This window comes from Rattus norvegicus, chromosome 15 (genome assembly GCF_036323735.1).
Source record: "Rattus norvegicus strain BN/NHsdMcwi chromosome 15, GRCr8, whole genome shotgun sequence".
Lineage (NCBI taxonomy): Eukaryota > Metazoa > Chordata > Mammalia > Rodentia > Muridae > Rattus > Rattus norvegicus.
In genome coordinates, this window is record NC_086033.1 from 44,514,159 (window position 1) to 44,534,736 (window position 20,578).

General features: G+C 48.2%; 1 protein-coding gene across 1 annotated transcript; it reads left to right on the top strand.

The window, feature by feature from the left end:
* Positions 1–3,703: 3,703 nt before the first annotated feature.
* Chrna2 (cholinergic receptor nicotinic alpha 2 subunit) lies at positions 3,704–19,986 on the top strand. The gene is made up of 7 exons (NM_133420.1): positions 3,704–3,937; positions 11,001–11,143; positions 12,080–12,231; positions 12,628–12,672; positions 15,138–15,247; positions 17,595–18,624; positions 19,770–19,986. The coding sequence occupies exons 2-7, from the start codon at positions 11,071–11,073 to the stop codon at positions 19,893–19,895; spliced, it is 1,536 nt and encodes a 511-aa protein (NP_596911.1). The 5' UTR covers positions 3,704–3,937; positions 11,001–11,070; the 3' UTR covers positions 19,896–19,986.
* The last annotated feature ends 592 nt before the right edge of the window (positions 19,987–20,578 follow it).

A 20,578-nucleotide genomic window follows, 5' to 3' on the forward strand; every position in this document is an offset into this window, starting at 1 on the left:
TCAGACATCATGAGCTGAGCAGTTTCCTCCAGCACAGGCTCCCATCACCACAGGCTCCCAAGCAACAAAGCCAACCAGCCTGATTGGAGCCCAAATTAACCTTTCTTATATGCCGTCTTCTTCGGGTAGTTCACTGCAGTAACAGAAGTCTAATAGAAGATTTCTCAGTATGTGACATACTGTAGTCACCAGTCGGCTGATGGAGGACCCTGGAATGAGTTCTTTTTCCATTCAAAGCATGAATAAAGTCAGTCCCATGTCCGTGGATCACTAGGATTAGGACACACCCATGACAGTGTAGAACACTGAGGGAGTGAAAGCTGAGTGGAAAGAGGGCCATTAATAGATAAAAATGAACCAACCAACCAACAACAACACACTAGAAAAAGAAGCCAGTACTTTATTGGGAATTTACATAAACAAGGCCCTGGTATTCCACACTTCTAGCCTTGGAGTGCTGTGAGCTTATTCAGCCAAGACTAAATTCTTATTCGGTGCAGGTCCTGGTCTATATGGCCCTGGTCTTCATGGTTCTGGTCTGATGACTCTGGTCCACATGGCTCTGGTCTGATGACCCTGGGTTGTATGGTTCTGGTCTTTGTGGCTCTGGTCTGATGACCCTGGTCTGCATGGCTGAGATGGGATAACGAAATGACCTGCACAGAAGCTCACACTAACTTTTTAAATCTGAGCCCAGCCAGCCTGACTGTTCTTCACAGGCATAAATGACTTATAAGAAACTACAAAACCTCACTCACCCTAATTGAGTAGTGTCTCCTGAGTGGGGATTCTGCAGCACATTGCTTTGTGCCATGGGTGCCACTGGGCTACTGTCTCCTAACATGTACCCCCAAGGTTAGAATGAGCTCCCTGTGCTTGTCTGAGGGATATTTGTTGGAGTTCATCACTTTCTTTATTACTTCTGGGACTGCGGAACTCACTTCACAGCCGAAGAAACACTACAGGAAGCATAGAAGATGCTGGCTGCTAGCTGGGTCAGACTCACACTGTTAGCCTTGTTACACAATTCAGATCATCACCTGCCTGAGATATGGTGCTACCTATAGTAAGTGGACACTTCTATACCAATTAACAATCAAAACCACACACACACACACACACACACACACACACACACACACACACACTCACTCATGCATGCATGTACACATGCACACATGTGAAAGATAATCTCTCAAATGAGACTCTTGTTCCAGATCATTCTAGGTTGGGTCAAGGTAACAGTTAAAGCAGTCTAGGAACCTGACCCACACTTTAAACCCCAGCACTCGCAGAGGCAGAGGCAGAGGCAGAGGCAGAGGCAGAGGCAGAGGCAGAGGCAGAGGCAGAGGCAGAGGCAGAGGCAGAGGCAGAGGCAGAGGCAGAGGCAGAGGCAGAGGCAGAGGCAGAGGCAGAGGCAGAGGCAGAGACAGAGACAGAGGCAGAAGCAGGTAGATCTCTGTGAGTTTCAGACTATCCAGGGCTACATAGTGAGATGCTGTCCCATAAAACAAAACAACCACCCACCCACCACTCAAACCCTAAAGCTATCCAGAACAGGCAAGGGGAGAGGTGAGGAGGGGATGCTCTAATCAAGGGCTTTGCCCTTTAGACCTCCTTCCTCCTGACAGCTCTGGATGTGCTGCGCTATGCCCCTTGTGTGCCAGGATCTGTGAACACAAACTGCTTTCTTAGGACGCTCATTCCCATGTCTGTATCTGACCAGACTTACTTCAAATTTATTCTGGGTGTGAGTTTTCAGAACAAAAAGGATTGTCGCTGTGGAAGGCTGTGTGTGTCTCCAAATAGAGGGAAAGCTCTGGTTGTGGGTGAAGGGACTCCCCCAGAATTTTATTCTTTTGACACATTTTAGGAATCCTCCCTCACTGTTGAAACTACAAAGCCCCCCTTCCACCCAGGAGAGCACAACACAGATTCCTGCCTCTTCTGCCTTCCTCACATCTAGTTCTTGAGACTGGAGTTAATCAGATGCGTTTATCCTGACCTTTGTATGAGAAGCCAGTGACATGAATAACCAGGGAGGGAGGAGAATTGATTGCAGCAGCAGCAGCAAGCGCTGATTTCCAGGGACAGCTGAGATAGCAATACCAGTGATGCTTGAGTTCTGGTGCCTGGCTCTGCAGGAGGAACCTACAACATGGGCAACAGGGCTGCTCTGGGCTGAAGTGGAGTTGACACCTCCTTTGTGCCTACCTGGCCTCCCAGCAGGCCCTCCAGTTTTGTAAGTGCTGCTGCAAGCTGCCCAGTGGCTTTATCTTCTGCTTTACTTAAATGATAGTTGTTTCTATTGCTGATAGCCAAGCATCTTGACAGATATAGTCTGATACATTTTCCCTCCTCCCTTCCCCTCCCTCCTCCTGTCTCCTCCCTCTATCTCTCCCTCTTTTCTTCCTCTGATTCTTCCTTCCCATCTCCCAGTTTCCCGGTGAAGAAGCAGCTAGCTTCATGTTTGCATATGCCAAGAGTGTTATAGTAACATTATAAATTACATGATCAATGAGAAGATGTGTGTTTCCTCATTTTAGCACTCGAATGTGCAACAATGAATATAGAGCATGCAGATGTTTGTGTTTGTACAAACATCGCAGACACTTGCCGTCTGAAGCAGTTCACAGAGCCCATGCCAACTCACGGGCTCCTCAAGGAAAGCCTATGGGTTGTCACCATCGTTCACACCCTCCTTTCACTTGTGAGGAAACTGAGGCACAGACAGCTTTTGAGAGTTGCCTAAGGTCATAAATCCATGCCCCAGCAGAACTGGAAAATCAAAATGCAGCAGCCCTGGTCCATGGAAGTCAGAAAGCCTTGAGAGTAAGTAGCTCAATGGGGAGGCAGAGCTTGGAGTTACTGGAATGGAAGGGGCCGAGGGGAAAGGGCAGTAAGGAAGAAGAGATCAGAGCCTGAGGAAGCCTGGGGTCTCTAAGTGCGGGGTGGTGCCATGGAGATCACGAACTGCACGAACCTGGCTGTGATAATCCACAAACTGTAAAGGTACCGGAGGTCAGCTTGTAGATTTAGAGCATGACAACCTGATATCTCTAGAAGGTAGAAATTGAAGTCATGTGCAAGGAGGGTAAGAAGACAGCCCTGAAGCCAAAGCAGGCAGGAGAGCCTGGCACCCTCAGACAGTGGTTGGAGTTGGGGCAGAGATCTTCCAGGTGAGAAGGACAGAGGCAGCTGTCAGGTGGGTGTTCCACGGATCACTCACATTTTGCTGGCAACTGTACATCGTTATGACAGACCCTACAATCCTAGAGGACCTCATCTGGGGTGTGTTCATGGATCCAGAGACACTCCAGGTGACAGCCCTGGAGCCTACGGTCCTTCAGAGCCGGGAGCAAGCCATCATAGTAATTGGCTGAACAGAAGCCAGAGCCGCATCTGTCTGTGCTGGGCACAAAGGGAAGAATAGTGGTAGACTCCTCCTCCTTCCAGTGTGTGTGTGTGTGTGTGTGTGTGTGTGTGTGTGTGTGTGTGTGTGTGTGTGTGACAGAGAGGGAGGGAGAGAGGGAAGAGAGAGAGAGAGAGAGAGAGAGAGAGAGAGAGAGAGAGAGAGAGAGAGGCACAGTATGAGAGCACAGTCTGCGGAAGCCTGTGGTGCTGGTGGCTCTCCAAGATAGCCTCTTCAGTGGCACCTACGTGAAGCCTCAGATGTCTCCTGGAGCTGACCAGCACCAGGAAAACTGAGCATTCTGTTGAACTCGGATCACCTATCTCCAGGAAGCTAGCCTGAATCCCTCATCCCAACAGTGCCTCCCAAACCTTGCAGGTTCTGTGTCTGGGCAACCATGAGCTGAAGCAACTGAGCTCTGTTCTGCACCTGTCACTGCTTCCGAGGGACCCTCGTCAGCCACCCCAGGTCTCCAGCCGGTTGGTTCTCTGCATCCCTTGAGGGGCCTGTCTTCTTCTATGACAAGTAAGTAAGCAAGTTGTTTGTTCCTGAGGCTTAGACTAGGAAGAGGTGCTCAGCACACTGGGGAGACTGGATGTGAGCTCAGAAGGAAGTTAGCAACTTGTGAGCACTGAGGAAATGGTCCTGTCAGAATGCTGGAAGTCACTTGCTCCTGGTTGACTCTGCTGGACCCGCTCAGAATGTTGTGAAAGCACCACGTCCCAGTGGCTGTGGAGACTTCTGTCTTGTAGTAGTGTTCACTTTTGTTTCCTAATAGCTCCCATCCTCTTGTTCATTTATCCCTTCATTCAGTATTCTACACACTTACATGAATTAGGCTAACAGACAGCGGTGGGCTTTACTGACATGAAAGTTAGCAAGTCCTCCATGGCTTGTGTGGATCGAGGTTGGAGTTAGACAAAGTACTGCCTCCCCTTCAAGATGGCACCCGACCTTGAGAGGTTACTCTCCTGTGGTGAGCAAGGCAGTGAGCAGAGTAGCCATGGAAGCAAAGTGTGAGCGCCCCATCCCTGGAGCATGTTAGTGAGTGTTACTTAGAAAGATGAAGAACTGGCATTGGCTTCATTTCCTCTAACAAGGGGGTCTCTTTGGTGGAGAACTGGGGTTGTCTGTGGGGTGCTGTGGCATGAGGGGTTTCTGGGGGCAAGAGGCAGTGCTTCAAGAAAGGGTAGAGTGTGTCTGATAAGTAAGCAGCTAAGGAGCAGCTGCAGTAGGAGGGTGGACAGGGTAGAGGGTCTGAGTTGTACCAGTTTCAGGGGATTCGCATCTAGGTAGATAAGCAAGGTAATAATACGTGCTGGAGCTGTGTGGGTGTGCTGGACCCTGGTGAGCATCACTCTAGTGGGAACGTTTACACATGAGCCCTTTACACGTGGAATAGTTTTTGTTTGTGTGTTTGTTTGTATAGATCTCATTTACCCAGTCTTAACAAATAATGGCATCACTCCACCAGCATTCTTATCCCAGAACTGCTAATCCTCTGATGCTGGGACTCAGAGTCCAGAGCCTTTCACTTTAAATCTTTGTAACTAGTGGTGGAAGGTTACTCTAATTACTGCTGATTACGTGGAACAATTTCTTCTTGAGTTTCCGGTGACAAATTAATGAAATGATCACAGTAGGCTAATTACAAAAGGTTGGAGACAACTCAAACACAGCCTCTGGAGCCAATGGCATCTCATTTGCACATTGCTCTAGACAGCCCTTAACAGACATCTTTTCCTGGATCTCTAAACAACACAACTTCAGCGTGCCTGCATCCCTGCCGTCGTTAATAAGAGGGAGTTAATCCTTGTGATAACACTCAGACCGTAACCTTGGAATCTGCAGCCATGGTATCAGTTAAAAGGAGGAGTCAGTGGCCTGCATGCAGAGGAACGTTCTAGAACTTTGGACCCATGAGCCAGCTTGGGTTGATGAACACCTTGTCTCTCACAGACCCCAGTCTTGACAGTGGCTCGGCAATAATGGCCAGCGTCTGTGTTTCTAAAATGCTGCCGTGTACTGGCTGAGTGAGCTCCTGCACAGTCACCCATGTGGTTGACAATGCTACCATCATAAAATTTAGAAGCAGGGGCTTGAGTTTGACCCAGATTTGTCATTTCTATGCTCTATGAACTAGATAGATTTGTCAGCTTCTCCAAGCAGCACTACACACAGGAGATAGTTCTTTCCCTCCAGGTCCTCCCAGGTGCGATGTAAGTCCTCATGTTGGATCACCAGGGTACCAAAGTTCTGTGTAAACCTGAGGGATAGTAATCGGAATTGTTCTTGGGAAGCCATGTTAACATGAGACAGAGCCTGGAATGATTCTTACCCAGCCTGTTTCCCAGCATAAGAACAAAACAGTGTGTCTTCTTGCTGGATCTAAGGAACTGAGGTTTTTGATTTTTTCAATTATCTATTATTTTATGTGCATAATTGTCATCCAAGTGACTTCAATCTCCATCTGTTACTTACCGAACACATTGTTGGCCTTGAAGGGTGGGGTAGGGGAAAGGAAAGAATAAAGAATAGGTAACGGGGATCTGGGGAGGTGGGTTGATGGATAAAGAGCTTGGCCCACAAGTGTGCGCACTGGAGTTCAGAAAGCAGGTAAAAGCGGGGCAGGTGTGGGGGCTGCTTATAATCCCACAGGTCAGAGGCAGAGATATGGGGTCACCAAGGGCAAGCTGGATAATTAGACCAACTGGATTTGTCGAGCTTCAGGTACAGTGAGAGACCTTGCCTCTATAAATAAAGTGGGGATTGATTGAGGAAGACACCAGTTTCGACTTGGGGCCTCCACATTTCACACACACACACACACACACACGCACACACACACACACACACACACACACACACACACACACACACACACACAAATTACACATAAATTAGTAATGAGATTATGACAGCTCCTTTGCCAAGCCTTGGTCTTCCTCATAGGCTCGTTCTGCCTAGACACTTTTTGCAGGAGACTCGGGGTGAGTAAGGAACATGGTCTTTATTTCAAGAAGCAAGTTTACAACAGGGCTTCTGAGTCCTCATCCTAAGGAGGGTGTTCTCAGCAGGACTCTGCTCCTCTTGGAACTTCTGCCCCCTTTGCCCCAGTTTTGGTGGCATACGAGAGTTCAGATGTGTTAAATCCAGTGAGATTACAGATGGACTCTGGTATATTATTACTATTGTGATAAAAATACAGGTAGTGCCATGTTCCAGGCCCTCAGCCTACAGCCAGCAAGCACAGCAACATGGTGTCCCGCCACCATCTCAGACTCCAGAACCATGGCGTCCTCCTGAGTAGACACTCAACACTTTAAATAATACCTCCTCATCCCCATCCGACTCTAAGTTCTGTCTCTGGAAATTTGATGACTCCAGGTGCCTCTTCCTAGAATGGGAGTCACACAATGTTTGTCCTTTTGTGTCTATCTTATTCCAACTAGCATAGCGTGCTCAAGGTTCATTCTCGTCAGGGTCTCCCTTTGTAAGGCTCTGTAGTCTCCACTGACAGCACTGACAATGCTTTCTTTATTGTGTCTCTCGGGACATAGGTTATTCCTCCCATCACACAATTCCCTCTGATTGCTTATATCCACTCAGATGGCAGACTGGAATCCGAGTGCCATGTGAATTTGGAGTGAAGCCGCACCTGTGAGGCTGGAGGAGGACACATAAAACACACGGTGGATGTCGTTGCATACTAAAAAGACTTTTCAATATTATGCTTATGGTAGGGAATTTAGAAAATGTAGAGATGTAGAAAAGTGTCAAAAAGTTTTTAAAAGCCTCTGGGCGAGGGAGGGATGCCTTCCCCTCTGCCTTGCTTCCTATGGCAGGCAGGAGAGCTGGCTCTGAGGCCATTAGAGGGGAAGAACTGTCCCTGTCCCTCACCAGCTGCAACATTTGGGAGAGCGGGCCCTTCACCTCCCTTGGGTAGCAAAGCAGAGCTGGCACTGGTTGTGGAGATGGCCGGTGAGCCGCCTTGATGTCATGAGAGTGGGAGAGCTGGCTCTGCCCCCTGCTGGTGGAGGCATTGGTGACCTAGGCCAGGCAGGGATAGAAAACCTGGTGCTGCAGACTGACCAGCTCAGATACCTCTCAGGCCCAGATCCAGGGCTGTGACTTAGCCCACCCCAATAGCTACCTCATCCATGAACCACTAGAGCATGCGAAGGGGTCCTACAGATCCAATACTACAGGATCTCCATGACACAGGGCAACAACAGGATATTCAAGAGGAGTCCCAGTGAGGATCCAGTATTGCTAGGGTAGCAGCAGCCAGAGACCTTGGACCAGATCAATGACTCATTGCAATGTACATTTGCGGGCAAACAAGTGTGGACAAAAGGGTACGCTGTGGGACACCCTTTGACACAGTGCAGCTTCCACAATAAGATTTTTTCTTTTTCTTTTTTCTTTTCTTTTGTGGTGGGGCGAGGTTGCCAGGGTGGAAGGCAGGTATGGAAGGATAGAGAAATGAGTGGGATTGGGGTGCATGATGTGAAATTCATAAATAACCAATAAATTTCATTTAAAAAGTTAAAAGTGCCACTAATCTAGGCCCTAGAGACAACAGGTGACTGCAGGCACACAGAAGAAAAATAAAAGAACATGCTGACCCTGATTGTTTTCCGTAGACGTGAAGGAGTTGGGGTTAGGGAAGCAGGCCCAACACGAGGCTGCGGCTTCTCCAGAGGCAGCTGAGCATGGTGCCAACAATGAAGGCTGACTCCCAAGGCAGGTCTTCCTGTTACCCCCCTATAGGGGGCGCTGTTCTGGAAGACCCTTCCGGAGCTGACACCTCTTGGAAATCACTAGCTTTTTAAACAGTTCCCTGGGACATGTGGGGAGGGATCAGGACAAAGCAGTCACCTCTGTAAGAACCAAGGCAAGGCAGAGAAAGGTGCAGCCAGGCTGCGTGTAGGTGTACACAGGTACAAAGGTGATGGTCCTCCAAGAGAACAGGCGATGAATGAAAATCTCAAATTTTAAAAAAGACGTTTTGAGACTATAGCGTAATTACATAGTTTCTGCTTTCTCCCCCACCCCCCGTCACAAACACACCTCAGACCCTCCCATGCACATCCATCCCCCCTTGTTCTTTATCAAATTCCTGGCATCTTTTTAAAGATTATCCATATATATTATATATTAAATAAAATATATAATATATTCCTATATACATAAATATAACCTTCCTAAGCTGTATATAATGATACTTTTATGTATGTTCCCAGGATGAGCATTTGGTACTAGAGAACTAATTGGTGTGCTTTCTCTTGAGGAAGGCCATTTCTTCAGCTCTCAGCCTTCCTTAGCTGACAGGAGTTCTTTGTGCTGGAGAGCTTCCCTTCCATGTTTGCATATCTACCATTGTCATTGTACTGCCTGGTTTTGTGTATCAACTTGACAGAAGCTGGAGTTACCTCAAGAAAGGAGCCTCCCTTGAGGAAATACCCTCATGAGACCCAGCTGTAAGGCATTTTCTCAATTAGTGGTCAAGGAGGGAGGACCCAGCCCATGGTGGGTGGTGCCATCCCTGGGCTGGTAGTTCTGGGTTCTGTAAGAGAGCAAGCTGAGCAAGCCAGGGGAAGCAAGCCAGTAAGCAGCATCCCTCCATGGCCTCTGCATCAGCTCCTGCTTCCTGACCTGCTTGAGTTCCAGTCCTGACTTCCTTTGGTGATGAACAGCAATGTGGAAGTGTAAGCTGAATAAACCCTTTCCTCCCCAACTTGTTTTTTGGTCATAATATTTGTGTAGGAATAGAAACCCTGACTACAACATTCATCCTTGCTCAGCTCATGTAAATGAGACTTGGGTGTAGCTTCTGACATTTCTAGGAGACACAATCTCCCAGCAAACTCTCTGTTCCTCTGGCTGTGGATCTTCCCACTTCCTGTCAAGCGATTCCCAAGCCTTAGTTCAGGTGCAGGAGTTCCACTGTAAATGTATCAGTTGGGACTGGGTGGTCTCGCTCTGTATATATTGCTAGACACCAGAGGAGAATGTGCATGCAAGATCTGGCTGGATGGTGAGGGGTTGTGGGGGGCTATGGCTGAAAATCTTAAAATTTCATGAGTCTCTGAATTGAAATCTCTTGGTTTCCCCTAAATACACCCTGGAGCTGTGAATTATAGTAGTAAATATGACCCATAAATTGAAGCATGTTGACGTGTTACCCCATTTACTCTTTCTCTACTTGGCACAGACAAGTCACTGTGTGTTCCCACTGGGTCACAGTGCACTGACCTCCACATAGCAGCCTGGTGCCTGGCCCCCCTCTTTAGTGTTCTGGAGCTCACACACAGACGCCTATGACTCCACTGGACTATGTACCCGTTCTGGGAGGTCATAGTAACCCTATAGATAAGCTGAATTCTCGTGTGCTGTTAATGACATGGCCCGGACTCAAAGCCACGTTTGCAGACTGGATGGGGTAAGGAGCACAGTGCAGAACAGTGACAGTTTGGAGGAGAGACAGCAGCCGCTGGTGGCTCTAGACTCTCGGCTGGTCATTTGGGACAGGACAGGATAGACCAAAGGACGAGGATCATAGAAAAGAAGCTTCACAGCTGCATTGGTAGCAATGGTGATTCTGATTCCTGCCTGGATGTGGCCACTTCTGTGTTCAAAGCATCTTCTCACAAATATTTGTGAAGCCATGATTAAGAACACACAATATTTAGCTATGAGTGGCATTTAGGGCCTTAGAAATGCTGTGCGCCTATCACCATTCTAAAACATCTCAGAACATTCTCATTACTGTCAAAAGGAACATGATGTCTATGCTAAGAGCCAGTGTTCTATCTCGAGTCTATGTACACAGGGTACCATACATGGACATTTGTATACATGAACTGTGTGTGTGTGTGTGTGTGTGTGTGTGTGTGTGTGTGTGCAGGTGCATGTGTGTGTGGGTGCATGTGTGTGCACATATATTCAGGGGCCACAGTCTCAGATGTTCATTAGGTGTTATCTTTACTTTTGAGACAGGACCTCTCACTGGGTCTAGGGCTCAAATGACTAGGTTTGGCTGAGTGGCCAGCAAGTTCCAGAGGTCATCTGTCAACGGACTCTTGCAGTATGTGGCTGGCCTCTCTCACATAGCTTGTTTTAGAAGTTCACCCCATCAATCGCAAGCGTTGTTAGTGCTTGATTCCTTCACTGAACCCCACTGTTTATATACACTGCCCATCACTCCATTGCTCAACACCAATCACATTTGGTTACCTGCATCTTTGGGTCATTGTCACTAGTAGCCAAATCCTTCTGCTGACCACCTTGTCCAATGCAGTTAGCCGTACTTTATAGATGAAGAGTTGAGGCTACTGTGGCAGGAAGGCTATCACTCTGTGAAGGTCAGTCATGTCAGCTTGTTAGTTAAGTAACTAACAATCCAGTGGCTCTGGAAAAAAGGAGAAGTCTGTCTCCATAAAGCTGAGCAGCCAAGGGGCCCCCTAAGCTAGGCAGGCCCATTGACAGCCATTGGCTCAGTGTCCAAACCATTATGGAGTGTGAAAGACAAACACACTGCATGCCACATTGCTTGACCCTAAGTGTCCTCTCCTTGCTTATTCAGTTGCAGAGAGACAGTGCCTCAAAGAAGCCAGCTCTTGGTAGTCCAAGGGAAACCAGGACCCTCTGAAGCCATGACCCTTTCCCATTCTGCTCTCCAGTTCTGGACACATCTTTATCTCTGGTGTCTCCTTCTGGTGCCAGCAGGTGAGTGGGTACCACTACTACCACAGGCCACATAATGGACTCTCCTGAAGGCCAGCTCACTTCATTTTCAAGAGTACCTGGGACACTTAAGGTCATTGGCTGTGTGCCAGCACCACAGGGTGAAGATGAGAGGATGTTTCAACTCTAGTATTAGCAGCTTTGTTGCCTTTGAAAGTCCCAAGTTTTAGTATTCCTGATCTCCAAATGCAAACAGCATCCTAGACCACTCAAGCTTACTGTGGGGATGAAGGAAGCTTACACACAGCACACAGGTGAGGGCAGATAGGTGGGTACACAGTAGCTATGGTCATTGCAGTATCTTCTATCCCAATGGTTGCTGGGATTTTCTGGGTTTTTTTTTTTTAAGGTTGTTCTTTGCCTGCTCAGACAGCAGGGCCTCTGAGTGAAGAAGCTATTATGCAAAGCACAATGGAAAGGACATGATAAATTCCAGCAGACAGTTTTGCAGAGCTTTGCACAGCTGAAGAGAACTGGTCACAGCTGGTGATTTAAGAACTCAGGGTGGGACCCTGCGTGGGAGATGTTCTCGTGGGTGGAAAGGGGGAAAAAAACCTCACTATCAGCCAGGTTCATAGCAGTGGGTGAAGCCTCTCTTAGCCATCTCCCATCCCCACCCTATACTGCTCGAGGCTCTCTGGTTCTGGCTGAGACTGGTTTCTAGGTCTGAGCAAGAAAGCTCAGCTGTGGCAACCCTCATTCCCTGACTTTAAAATCAGGAAAACACCAGGAGTGTTTGCTGTTTGCCCTGTGTGTTATTATGTAAACAGAGTGGCATATTGGTTAAGCACCGATCTTCATTGATCTATGGAATCCTCAATGAGGTTTGAGATGGGCTTCCTACGTACATCCCTGTACTGAGGCCACACGATGTTGAACGCAGACTCTTTTTTTCCCTTTTCTGTCTGTATCCCACAGTGTTGACCCAGCAAGGCTCACACACCCATGCTGAGGACCGCCTGTTCAAACACCTGTTTGGAGGCTACAATCGCTGGGCACGGCCAGTGCCCAACACTTCTGATGTGGTCATCGTGCGCTTTGGATTATCCATTGCTCAGCTCATAGATGTGGTGGGCCTGAACTTTCATGCTGTGTTCTCTTGATCAGCACCCCCAGCCCACAGATCCTTCCCTTGGTCCTCCCTGGATTCAACTAAGCCCTTCTCCCACCAGCCCTCAAAGCCCACCCTGGTCACAGCATGCAGCTACCTACCTCATTAGTTTGCCAAGGTGCCTTCATTCCCACACCTTGAGTATAAGTTGTCAAAAGACAGCTTTCTGAAACACATGTTCAACCCCCCTCCTCTGTGATCCAAGTGACCCTAAGGAATCTGAGTGCTGGTGACAGGAGGGGCAGCTGGGCTTGGGTGTGCTGTGAATAGATCCCCAAAGTATTTCCTATACACTCTGTCTTCTGGGCTGGTTCATCAGTCACCCCAACAGTTTTTACTTTCTCTGCTACAACAGGATGAGAAGAATCAAATGATGACCACCAATGTCTGGCTAAAGCAGGTAAACTTTTCCTAGTAGGAGCTGGTAGACACTGCCCCAGTCCCTTCTAGGACCCTCATTATCGAGCAGCAAGATGCTAAATTCATGGGTCCTGATCAGTAGTCGCCTAAGGTGTGAAGCAGCTGCAGTACTGCTGACTGCTCTCCCCGGGGCTGGTTCTCTTACTCAACTGTTGTTTTCACCCACAGCACCAAGGGACACCTTTCTGGAAGCAAGCACCTCATAGTCCCACGTTTATAGAACAGCTCACTGAATCAGCACCCCTTCATCACAGGACAAGGGCGCACTGGGTGTACCCAGCTCCTTCTCTGTGTGGCTTAGAGTCTGTGCCCTCTGACAAACAACCCAGGAGCTCACAGGCGTAGAGCAATGACCCGTTTACCACACTGTATGCATCTGTGACCTGGTGGTCAGGTGGCTTTCTCTGCTTCAAATGGTGACTAAGGTACTTGGTGGTACCTGGCCAGCTATGGTTAGTCTGCTGCTGTCTAAAATGGCTTCCCTTACATACATCAGCAGTTCTCAAGCTGTGGGTCATGGCCCATTGGCAAACCTCTATCTCCAAAAATATTTACATTATACCCATACCAGTGGCAAAATTACAGTTGTGAAATAGCAAGGAAATAATTTTATGGTTGAGGGTCGCCACAACATGAGGAACTGTATCAAGGAACTACAGCATTAGGAAGGTTGAGAACCACTGCCTTACATGTCTGTCTTTTACATGGGTATTTGGAAAGCTCTGGAAGATTCTGAAAGGCTGCGATCCTCCAGGCATGCTCTTAGGTTCCTTCCCTAGGGTCTCTCTGGCAGGAGATTTGATGGATTCTCACTTGGTGGTTCAAATCTCCCCAACTGAGGGTCCCAAGAGACAAAAAGTAGAAGCTGATAGTCATTCATGGACCTATGGTGGTCCATCCTCCACCCTTTATCCTACAGGCTCAGGCAATAAAGGATCTGAAGTAGGAAGAGACAAGAATACCATCTCTCCATGGAAGGAGAGCTGTAGAGTGTGTGGAGCTCTGGGATGGGCCCCTGTTGGGAAGCTCAGGGACTAAGGTTTAAGTAGAGCTAGAATCTGACCTTACCCATCCTATCAGCCCAGATAACCCCAAGCCTTAAAGTGGAGACACCAGGAGAACGGCAAGAGGGAAGCTAGCCACTGCTCTCAGCTTCCTACTCTGGCCCCTTGGATACCCAACTGGTCCTGACTAAGAGGCTAGCAGACAGAAACTCACAAAGACCAAGATGATGACATTTCAGAGCAATCCAAATAGGTCCCTTGCTCACTGTGGCTCTCTTACACACAACCCCTGATGTGTGATTGCTACATCTAAATTAGCTGCTTGGGTCAGGGGCTGCTCTGAGCCAATCACTTCTGACATTGTTCACTCTGGAGTCATTGGAGGTTCTGAGCCTCATCTCTATGGATGAATCAATGGGAACCAGAGTGAAGAGGAAGCTTTGAAAGGCATGCGGTCATGTCATGGCGGGGGTGGGGTGGCAGACCTAGATTCTAGATCACCACAATAGTCCTGGTCACTCATGCCATGGCTTGTGGAGGAGGAGAGGAAAGAGCATTATGGTGGAGCTAGGCCTTCTGATGCTGCCCGGGACTGGCCTGAGGTGCTGGAGAAGTTATTAACCCTCCGGGAGCCCCATTCTCCTCATCCATGAAGGGGATGACTCGTCTGTCTTAGGCCTATGACATTCAGATGCCCACATCTGGTGTGTCTCCAAATGTTGTATAAACCTGAAATCCTGAAAGGTGGACTAGAGAGAGAAAAAGAGCTCTGTATTGGAGACTAAAGGGTAAAGCTCAGGTTCATATAGTGCTTGCCTGAGTTCGATTCCCCAGCACCTCATAAACTGGGCATGGGGGCTCATGAACTCAATTCCAGAGGTTGGGAGTAGGGGCTAAGGAGCAAACATTTAAGGTCAGCTGGTGTTATACAAAACCCCATTAAACAAATAAATAAATACTATCAAAACAAACAAAATCTGGTTTTAAAACCCACTTGGACCTGTTCTGGTGGAAGCATAGTTGGGACCTAGAATATTTTCTTCCTGCTGGGACGCCTGGACTGGGACGTCTCCAGAGCATAGTTTGAAGGTCCCGGCTTCATTGGTTAACTCTGGCAGGCCCTGCATGGAGAATGAATGACTAAAGAGCAGACTCAGAAGGTAGGAAGCTTCGGAACAAGGGCCAGAGGTACAGCTAGAGGGACAAGTGTGCTGGTGCGGGCATCCTGGGATTTCCAGCCCCTCCTGACAAGAGCAAAACTGATTATCAGAAATGGTTTGCCTGAGTCCCATGCCAGAGCCTTTTCCTGGCATCACAGACTCTTTGGATTCTGTGGGGCTAGGAGAGGGACTCAGGGGTCCTATGAGTCCCACAGCTCATTTCAGATCACCTTGAGGTCCCCAGCGAGGCCCCGCCCTGATATGACCACTCCCCTAAGCAGGAATGGAATGACTACAAGCTGCGCTGGGACCCGGCTGAGTTTGGCAATGTCACCTCCCTGCGCGTCCCTTCAGAGATGATCTGGATCCCAGACATTGTCCTCTACAACAAGTAAGAAACCATTTATTAATTAAAGTGGATTTGGGGTGGGGAGGACGCTCAGTGAGTAAGAACTCTTGCTGTGCAAGCAAGAAAATCTGAGTTTGAATCCTCAGAAGTCACATAAAAGCTGGGAAAGGTGCTCGCTCTGTGTGTGTGTGTGTGTGTGTGTGTGTGTGTGTGTGTGAGAGAGAGAGAGAGAGAGAGAGAGAGAGAGAGAGAGAGTGTTAGCACTGGAGGTAGGGGAGACAAGAGATCCTAGGAGCTCACTGGCCAGTCAGTTTAGCCAAAACGACAAGACTAAGATTCTTGAGAACTTATCTCAAGAAATAAAGATGATCAAGGGAAGACACTTGATGGCAACCTTAGGCCCATACACATTCAAATGTGCACAATCACTCCCCACACACGTGCACACATCATACACATATACACACATATTCACCAGAGCGTGTGCCAAAGTGCTCTCTTGCGCTCTCTCTCTCTCTCTCTCTCTCTCTCTCTCTCTCTCTCTCGCTTTCTTTTTCTCTCTTTCATACGGACACAAACATGCATCCATATATACACACAATCACACACTCATGTGCATTGGCATCACCTCCCGACATGTGCCTGTAACACACACACACACACACACACACACACACACACACACAATTTCTAATAAAAGAAACTAAAACTTATTCTTTCCTTTTGGCTTGGGTAAGGTTTCACGGAGAAGTCCAGGTGTTAATACTTAAATGATGGCAGTGTCTCTGGGGGGTCGCTGCTACCTTCTTGAGGTATGAATAGTCACGGAAGATTCTTGGTGGAGGGGGAGGGGTGACATAGTTTTGGATAGCACAGTCAACCCCCTGGTGGTCTAAGCCTTAAACACCTGCTGTTTGCTGCAGCAGGAGTCATATGTCCCCCAGCCCCCATGCTCCATCTCTGTGCCCTGAGCAGGCAGCTAGGATCCTTCTAGTTTCTGCTTCTGTCTGACAGATCAGAAACAAAGTCCCAGCAACAGACATGCCTGAGTTTTAAGATTGTCGATAAGACAGCTGGTTGCTGATGTCTGATTGCAACAAGTTCTTCTGGCAGGACAAAGGTTAATCCAAACTGCTGGAGGGATTTAAAGGGTGTGTGGAGCACACCCTCCTCCAGGTTAATAGGCAAAAGGTCAATCACATGGTCTCTTTCCCCAAATGGGAGCCTGTTGCCATCTAGTGGTAGTTATGTGAGATGACCAAAATTATCACTATAGGTTTGGTTGAATGTAGGAATGTAAGTGGAGTTTTAAGACTAGACTGTATTTCTACCACAAGAGGACTCAGAGTTCTCTGAAGTCCTGCCTGCCGGTCTCTTCCTTGTTCCTGTGAGTCCTCTGTTTTTATGCCCTTGTCTCCATCTCCCAGGTCAAGGCCTAATTAAATGGAAGCTTTCACAATAATCCTGTTGAGCCCAAGCAGAGGTCCCTCCTGGTCTCAGAAGCATTCCAAAATGCCCAGTTGCATGATGATGTCATGTGAATTCATCTCATTTCCATGTAGCTCCCCAAGGGCAGGGACCACATCTTACATCCCTCAGGTACAGGCCCTGGTAGATGAAACTGGCCCCCAGTACTATGCTAACTAGCTACAGGGCGTTTCCTCTGCAGCCAAAGTGTTAGTCTCTTCTGGAAAGGAAAAGAAGATCTGGATACAAAATCTAGGATCTTCCCCTTCTGGAGCTGAGTTCCCATAGTATCAAAGGGGAAATCAAAACACTCAGAAGATGTTACTCTACTCAGGTATGGTAAAGTATACCGGTTATACCAGAATTCAAGATATTGAGGCAGGAGGATTACAAATTCAAATACAGCCAGCAAGTTGGGGGCCAGGTAGGGCTACATAGTAAGACCTATCTCATAAAACAACAACAAAACCCACAAAAACTTCACCATACTAAATGGATGAAACCAGAGGATCAGATTATAAATGTTTCATGATTTAAAATATGTAAAATTAGAGGTTGGGGATTTAGCTCAGTGGTAGAGCACTTGCCTAGCAAGCGCAAGGCCCTGGGTTCGGTCCCCAGCTCCAAAAAAAAAAAAAAAGAAAAAATATGTAAAATTAAGGTATAAGGTTTTTTTGCAGTCAGATATGTAATTATAACATCAAAATGGCAATAATGATTTTTTAGTTTATTTAAAAAATTTACTTTTGCAATTAAAACAATGGTATTTGAGGATACAACAGATACATCTGTCTGCAGGAGAGATCTACACTCTTGCACAGACGGCCCTACTTAGCTAGTCAGTAGTGACTTTGTTTACCCAGTTGCCCTGCTTCATGGAGGAGGCAGGCACGCAGGACCCCAGCTTGTCTCCTCTTCCCAGTGCAGATGGGGAGTTTGCGGTGACCCACATGACCAAGGCTCACCTCTTCTTCACGGGCACTGTGCACTGGGTGCCCCCAGCCATCTACAAGAGCTCCTGCAGCATCGATGTGACCTTCTTCCCCTTCGACCAGCAGAACTGCAAGATGAAGTTTGGCTCCTGGACATATGACAAGGCCAAGATCGATCTGGAGCAGATGGAGAGGACAGTGGACCTGAAGGACTACTGGGAGAGTGGCGAGTGGGCCATTATCAATGCCACCGGAACCTATAACAGTAAGAAGTACGACTGCTGCGCGGAGATCTACCCCGATGTCACCTACTACTTTGTGATCCGCCGGCTGCCGCTGTTCTATACCATCAACCTCATCATCCCATGCCTGCTCATCTCCTGCCTCACTGTGCTCGTGTTCTACCTGCCTTCCGAGTGTGGAGAGAAGATCACGCTGTGCATCTCGGTGCTGCTATCTCTCACTGTCTTCCTGCTGCTCATCACGGAGATCATCCCGTCCACCTCGCTGGTCATCCCACTCATCGGCGAGTACCTGCTCTTCACCATGATCTTTGTCACCCTCTCTATCGTTATCACAGTCTTCGTGCTCAATGTACACCACCGCTCCCCCAGCACCCACAACATGCCCAACTGGGTAAGGGTAGCCCTGCTAGGCCGGGTGCCCAGGTGGCTGATGATGAACCGGCCCCTGCCACCTATGGAGCTCCATGGCTCCCCGGATCTGAAGCTCAGCCCCTCATACCATTGGCTAGAGACTAACATGGATGCTGGAGAAAGGGAGGAGACAGAGGAAGAGGAGGAAGAAGAAGATGAAAACATATGTGTGTGTGCAGGCCTTCCAGACTCTTCGATGGGTGTCCTCTATGGCCATGGCGGCCTGCATCTGAGAGCCATGGAGCCTGAGACCAAGACTCCATCCCAGGCTAGCGAGATTCTGCTGTCACCTCAAATACAGAAAGCACTAGAAGGTGTACACTACATTGCTGACCGTCTGAGGTCTGAGGATGCTGACTCTTCGGTGAGTTGGGAAGGGCCCCTCCATGGGTGATCCTGCCAATTTATCAGGGAAAAATCCCAGCCCAGCCCAGAGTATCCCCTTGGGTAACTCCTTCTCTTCTTGTAAGGATCAGTTTCCCTCAGTCATGTCCAAGGAATCTGGACTCAATCATGAGAGAGAAACACTAGCTAGAAGTTCTTTGGTAACTTCCTGGCCGATGGCAGCATACCACAGGGTCTATCCCACTCTGTTCAACTTAAGTAGGAGAGGATGAGCAGAAATTGGGGAGCTCAGATACTATTCTCCATCTGCTTTGGCTTTTGCTGAGAAGCTTTTCTATGGGAAGGTGGGGGAAGGGGAGGTAGATAGAGAGACTGCTCTGCGCAAGGACAGAAATCCAGGTACAAATGTATCAACTTTGTGCATCGCTGGCCCTCTACATTACCCTGTGGTAGAGGGTCTCCTCCATCTGGGCTCTGGGCATTCTGTGACTTTCCCTATTCACTTGCAAGCCCTGCAGATTATCAACTGAATCAGGGTGGGCTCCCCTCCCCAGTGCACATAGCAAGTACTTAGTGTTCAGAACCTGATCGTCCCCTTACCAACCAAAGGAGTGAAAGGTCTGTGGTTATTGTGGGATGGTCTTACTGAGTAGATAAGAACATTGATCATTAATTTGGAAATGACTAAGAATTTAAATCTTCTGGGTTGGCCTATGAGCTGAAGAAATGCAAAGCCCAGCTCTTCCACATTGACTTGCCCTGGGCTACAACCTGCCTCTTTCTGCCCCCTTCAGGTGTGTGGGTAGGTAGCATGGGACAGCACATTATTGGGCAGCTATCTGACTGCTGTGAGCTACAGTTAGATTTTCCTGATTTTGAAGGCCCATGCCCTCTTGGTAGTCCTAGTGTCTCCTCATGTCCCTCTGGACTCCTGAACCTGGCAGTATGTGGAAATAGGGAAAGACACAATGGGATTCCCAGGGATGCATCAGTCCTGAGTTAAGCCTGTTTCTCACTCCATCCATCTCTATGTGTGGGATAACCTTGGCTTCACAAGCCTTCTGTAGTCTGGTGACTGCTGCCTTCAGTGGGGCTGGATGTGGAGGGATAGTTCCTCTTCCCAAAGCCTGGCTCTTATCACTGTTAGCTCATTTCTAACTTCAGGTGAAGGAAGACTGGAAGTATGTGGCCATGGTGGTAGACCGGATATTCCTCTGGCTGTTCATTATCGTCTGCTTCCTGGGGACCATCGGACTCTTCCTTCCTCCATTCCTGGCTGGAATGATCTAACTTCATGTCCTTCATGTTGGCTCCAAGGTGGCCTTCGTAACTATCTTCTAGTCTTCTGTGAATGGAGCCATCTCTAGAATACTCTTTTGACTTAATACCATCTGCCCGCGATGTTTCTACGAGGCTCTTGACCTAACCTGGACTCTATATCCTCATTGTTTATGGTACCATTGTTGTGACAAGCACTGAGACCACTCAACAAGACATCTATTCAGGGATGCTGAGGACCTAGAAGGGGTGAAGGCTGCTTTGCAGAAGGTGACAACATGGTGGTGACATGGGGGGAAGAACAAGATATTCCTGACAGAGCAACAGGGTCAAACAAAGGGATGGAGGAGTCAGACCAGGGCCAAGGGAAATAGAACACTGGTCCAAAGATGGGCACCAGGGGACAATGGGGGTGGCATGGGGGAAGGGGCCTTGTGTGGAAGAGTTCTGCATAACACTGTGAATTCAGAAGTGTCACAGAGGATAGCCAACTGGAGTGGGGAGGCTGGGAGGAAGGTTGGGGTATTTTTAATCCTAGGAAGAAGCTCAGAGTCTGCTCTGAACCTGTCTTTATGTGCTTTGTGGGAAATATCAGAGGAATAGGGCTACTTCCAGTGGAAGTGGGGCACAAAGAAAGTTCTAGAACAGTCGTTCTCAACCCATGTCATGGGTTGCAACCCTTCTGGAAGGGGAAC

Excerpts from the sequence above, each read along its gene's own strand:
- Chrna2 (NM_133420.1), top strand. The coding sequence starts at position 11,071 with ATGACCCTTTCCCATTCTGCTCTCCAGTTCTGGACACATCTTTATCTC. Across the intron at positions 11,144-12,079 it reads TCTCCTTCTGGTGCCAGCAG|TGTTGACCCAGCAAGGCTCA; the intron begins GTGAGTGGGTAC and ends TGTATCCCACAG. Across the intron at positions 15,248-17,594 it reads GACATTGTCCTCTACAACAA|TGCAGATGGGGAGTTTGCGG; the intron begins GTAAGAAACCAT and ends TCCTCTTCCCAG.